General features: G+C 49.5%; 1 protein-coding gene across 1 annotated transcript in view; it reads left to right on the top strand.

Moving 5' to 3' along the window:
* aplf (aprataxin and PNKP like factor) overlaps nucleotides 1–5,368 on the top strand; it is a 15,129-nt gene extending 9,761 nt beyond the window's left edge. Inside the window, exons 7-8 of the mRNA XM_008278331.1 lie at nucleotides 4,059–4,315; nucleotides 5,230–5,368. Coding sequence (XP_008276553.1) covers nucleotides 4,059–4,315; nucleotides 5,230–5,368 — 396 coding nt within the window. The remainder of the gene's footprint in view (nucleotides 1–4,058; nucleotides 4,316–5,229) is intronic.
* The last annotated feature ends 26 nt before the right edge of the window (nucleotides 5,369–5,394 follow it).

Here is a 5,394-nt window from a genome sequence, read left to right on the forward strand (position 1 = left end):
GTGTCTCTTTATGTCTCTTTGTGTCTCTTTGTGGTGGTTTTGTGTCCACAGCGACCTGAGCTGGTCTGCGAGCCTCTTTAAGCGTGTGTGTCACTGTGTTGTGTAGCTGCAGGTGTGGCCGATCACCTGCTGACCTGAGCTGTGTTTGTCGTGACTCCACCAGCTGAAGCTCTGCATGTATTAATGTCGCTAACAGGCCTCATGAATTTCATCGTTTCCCTCAGAGCTGCAGAACAAACTTCTCCATTGGACCTCCTGAGTCCATGGAACCTGCAGCAGAACCCGTCCTGGTCATCCACTGACTGGCTGCCAATTAATTCCCTGTCAATCAGCTCATTGATTAATTGGTTTAATTAGCTCGGCTGCGCCTGGAGGAACAAACCCCGTCTGCACGGTTTAATTCTCTTTAATGTCCACTTCAGGGTTTCTCAGGAAAACACAGAATTTCTCTCAACTCAAACGTTTATTCTCCAGTTTTCAAACATCTGCAGCAGCTGAGAGACACAAAACGACATTTGAGCCTTTTCAGATGTTCCCTGACCGACAGCCTCCATTGTTGCTGCATCCACTCTGGACCAGTGTCAGGCTGGTTTAGAACTGGTTTTACATTAGAACTGGTTCTCCCAAAACCAGCCAGCAACAAGTCTGACAACAACCTCAAACACTAGTTCAACGCTGAGACCAGAACCAGGCCAGAACCTGTCTGAACACCAGTCCAAATACACTGGCCAAAGTTAGTCTAAAACCAGTAAAACCAGTCCGACACCAGCTGAGTGGAGTTTGTGGCAGTAAAAGCAGAAACAATAGAATTAATTCACAAGGCTCTGTACTGTTGGCGTCATGACGGAACATGTTCTGTTATTTCTGATCATTTTAAAGTCAAAGTTCTTTAAATTCACAGAATCAGAGGAAACGTTCTGGCAGCTCATCACAGATTCAGGCTACAGACCATCAGGCACAGACTTCCTCTTCATCTCTGGTTTCACTGTTTGATGTGGATCATGTTGAACCTGCAGCCACAGCACGATGGTGGACCTTGTGGTGCTGAACTTCAGAGACCTAACCAGCGTTCCACCAACATGAACTGGGTGATTCTGCTGGTTCTGATTCTGCTCAGCTGGAACCTGTCTTCCTGCTTGATGGAGCCTCGTCATCGCGTCTCGGTTTCCTTCTGTTCAAACAGCAGCTTCACTGGAGTTCCCTCTGGTTCATTCACAACCTCATCCACCACAGAACCACAGAACCACAGAACCACAGAACCAGGACACAGACTGGTCCTCCAACAGATGTCTGCTGCTAAACTGATGAGTGAGTATTCGTTTCATGTCGAAGCTGTTCCACGTTTTAGCCCAAAACCGGGTTTAAAGCATGTCTACAACACGTCCAATACGCATCCACAAACCAGCCGACAGTCGTCTGTAAAACCAGTCTGAAACCAGTCTGAAACCAGTCCAGAGCCACGTGTAGAACTGACCCAATACCAAGTTAGTCAAGTCCAAATTTAGTCCAAAACTGTGTGATGTGTAAAATCATTCTAAAACAAACCCAGGTCAGAAAACCAGTCCAGAACCAGTCCAGAACCAGTCCAAAGTCAGAAGTGAAACCGCTCAGACACCAGGTGCCCCATGATGGAGTCGGTCTGGATCCCATTCAGAGACAGAACACAGAAGAACTGTGGTGAGTTCTACAGGATGCTACCAAACCAGTTTGAATCCGGCCCAAAGATCTCCAGTTTACTGTCACAGAGGAGGACGGAACCAGGAAACATCCACACTGACCTCGTTTTCTGCTCCTTCACTGAGGTTCATGTTCTCACATGAAGTTCTGCAGCTCTGAGGAACCAGAACCACATGAAGGAGGAGACAGAACTCAGAGACGCCTTCGTCAGCAGAACCATGGAGACCAGACAGAAGGAATGTTTCTGTGATGATTTATTTGATATAAACGTGTTTCTCGGCGCCCACATCATGCAGATATTGAATATTTACAGTTTTAACTGGTTTCTGTTCCCGTCTCCGTGGAAACTCTGAGTTCTGGTTTCACGTTTGTGACAAACTGTTTGTTTTTGGCCATTTTTGAACAACTCTCGTAGAACAAAGTGATTTTGATGAACTATGACAACTTGACTTGGTTTGTTTTCCTGATGGACGACACACGATACATTCAAGGACCATCGCAAAGTTGAAGATCCAACGATCCGTCTGATTTTATAGTTTCTGGCTAATAACGTTCCATGATGCTTCTCAACAACCTTCTCCCAGAGTTCCTGGACGGTTCTTCTGTCTTCATGGTGTAGTTCTATCCAGGAGTTCTGACCCACCAGGGACCAGACCTTCCAGATACACCAGTCTCTAAGCTACAGTCACTGAGACACATTCACTGACCTCTCATGATGCGTTTACTGGCTGTGGGACTTCTGGCTGAGTCACATGAGAGTCGCTCTGAGGAGGTGAATCCAGACGAATCACATGTTTCAGGTCTGTCCTGAACTGAGGTGACTTTGCAGACGTGTTCTCTCGCTGGCCGGTTTCCAGGACGGTGAGTCTCGTTCATCATCACTGAGGCTGAACAGACTCCACTTCCTGTCCAGGGATCAGATCTGTGGTTGGTTCTCACAGGCTCTCGCTCGTCCTTCTGGGTTCTGATCTGAGTCAGAGGTTCTGCCTGAGGCGAGTTCTGTCCACGTCCTCCGTCACCCTGAGGGAGGACGTCCGAGCCTCCCTGTCATCCACCGACTTGGCGGCGACAAACGTCACCAGCCTCAGCGGGAGCTTTCCCGCCTTCCTCAGGCGCCTGGTTTTGTTGCGGACGCTCACGAAGCAGAGCGTGTTGATGACGCCGTTGCTCATGGCGATGCACTCGATGATGTAGAAGGCCACCAGGGAGTTCCTGTCCCTGGAGATGAGGGTGGGGTAGAAGTCCCTCAGCAGAGCGAAGCTGTAGTACGGCGCCCAGCACAGGACGTAGGCCACCAGAACCAGGATCAGGACCACCACCGTCCGGCGCCGCCTCTGCAGCCGCTTCCGGATCTGCTCCGTCTGGAAACCCGGGACGTCCTTGAACCACAGCTCCCTGGAGATGTGGGCGTAGCAGACCGCCATGGTGCTGACGGGCGCCACGAACTCCAGAGCGAAGACGAGCAGGAAGTAGGAGCGGTAGTAGAGCTGCTGGTCCACGGGCCAGATCTGAGCACAGAACGTCTTGTGGCTGCGACCTTCTGGGTGAGGATACGTGGTCGCTGAGGCCATGTAGGCCGACGGGATGGAGACGAAGACGGGGACGATCCAGACCGCCAGGATCACACAGTACGCCGTCTGGTGCTTCATCCGAGGCCTCAGAGGGTAGATGATGGCCATGTACCTGCACACAGCAGAACCACCACCAGGTTAGTTCTACAGCAGAAGATCTGCTCTGAAGTCAGACTACAGACTACCAGCTCAGACAGATTCACTTCAGGCTCCACAGCAGGAACTGAACCAAAGGGAGTCCATCTCTGGTTCCTTCAGTCTTCATCTCTGCTGACAGACTCAGTCCTCCTCAGGAGGAGACCAGAGTCCACTAAGTTCTGCTCACATGTTCTGATGGAGGAGACCAGAGTCCACTAAGTTCTGCTCACATGTTCTGATGGAGGAGACCAGAGTCCACTAAGTTCTGCTCACATGTTCTGATGTTCAAAGGTGTAAATAAATCAAAAATCTGTATGTTTGTTAAAAAAAACCTGATTTTAAATCGATCCTCTACAATGTTTATAACATCTGATTGTTTTTTTAATTACTACCAATAATCGTTATGACTTTACAGACACTTGCTGCTATTTATTTGCTGCCTCTATAGAAAAATACATGCATGGTCAGAAAAGAAGAACATCAGGTTTTAAGCTTCTGTTTTGTTAAATGACAGAAAACATCTGATAACATCTCAAACCACATAAAATGATTCATTTACATGTTAAATGTAAACAATCACATTTAATTAATTCTGTGTATCTGCATTCATCACAAGGTCCAAACAGAACATGAGNTCTGTGTTAGATTGAAGCTGGTGTGTTTCTCCTTCAGGATGATCCCTCAGAAGAACCCAGCAGGTCTGAAGTCGGCGGTGAGTCCGACGTTCTCACGGTGGCGACAGGAAACAGAAACGTGTCGACACGGACGTCTGAAACCTGCGAACCTGAGACGGAGGACAAGAAGTCGAGAAGCGAACACTCGTCTGAAGAAGCTGCGTCTGTGGGGTTGAATGGCGGCTCGGCGTCCGTCCCGCCTCCGTCCAGACACAGAGTCCGGACGCCGTGTCCGTACGGGAAGGCCTGCTACAGGTACGTCTGGGACGCTTTGTTATTCCACCGGTGAAGCACAGAACCAGGTGTGACGGCTCCCGTTGCAGAACCGCACCGTTTACCGTCAGCTGCTCGGCCTTCACGCGGGCCTTGAACTCATCATCGGGGACCTGTGCTTTGGAAACGTCTCATTAGTGACTCGCTGAGAACTCGTGTTGCTTTCAGCCAGAATCAGTAAATAACCGCTCTGAGCTTCCCGTCGCTGCTGGAGGCAGTTTTCACCGATTACATGAAAACATGAAGCGGTTCAGTGTCAGACTTTATGGGACTGGTTTGGGTCTGGTTTCTGACTGGTTGGGTACGTAGACGGAACCTGGTCCTGGCTTTAGGCTGGACGTGGGCCCGGTGTGTTGGATCTGAACCCAGTCCGGCTGTACGCTGCTGTTCCACTGGTTTTATCTGGTATCTTATTTGACTTTGAACTGGTTTTGAGCTTGGATGAGAACAAGTCTTGGTTCTGGTTTTGGGCTGGACTTGGACCTGCTGGTTAGCTGCTTTGACACCAGATGTAGTTGTTTTGTTTATCTGGCTTTAGACCAGTTTTTAGGATGTTTTTACGTTTCTTCTCTCTGGTCTCCATGGTTCTGAGTCCTGCTGACAGAAGACATCTCTGAGTTCTCTGTCCTCCCTCATGTGGTTCTGGCTCCACAGAGCTGCAGGACTTTGTGTTGTTGGGGTTCAGAGGGTTGAGGTTCTGGCTGGAGGTTCTGCTTTGTGGCTCATTCTGCAGCGATGATTTGCTGAAGCAGCGTGAACATGAAGCTTCATGAGTTCTTCAGACTGGAGATGCATCCTGAAAGCACTAACTAAACCCGACCAGAACCTCTGAGGTTTAACTGCTGCAGAACTGACCCTGCAGATGAACTCTCATCACCTCCCTGTTTGGTTTCCAGGAAGAACCCGCTTCACTTCCAGGAGTGCAGTCACCCTGGAGACACCGACTACGAGGAGGAGGAGGAGGAGGATGAAGAGGAGGAGAACCGACCCGAGTGTCCCTACGGCACCGACTGCTACAGGTCAGACATCTTATAGCAGCACCTGATTCAGTACCACAAATC

This window comes from Stegastes partitus, unplaced genomic scaffold (genome assembly GCF_000690725.1).
Source record: "Stegastes partitus isolate 25-593 unplaced genomic scaffold, Stegastes_partitus-1.0.2 Scaffold120, whole genome shotgun sequence".
Classification (NCBI taxonomy): domain Eukaryota; kingdom Metazoa; phylum Chordata; class Actinopteri; family Pomacentridae; genus Stegastes; species Stegastes partitus.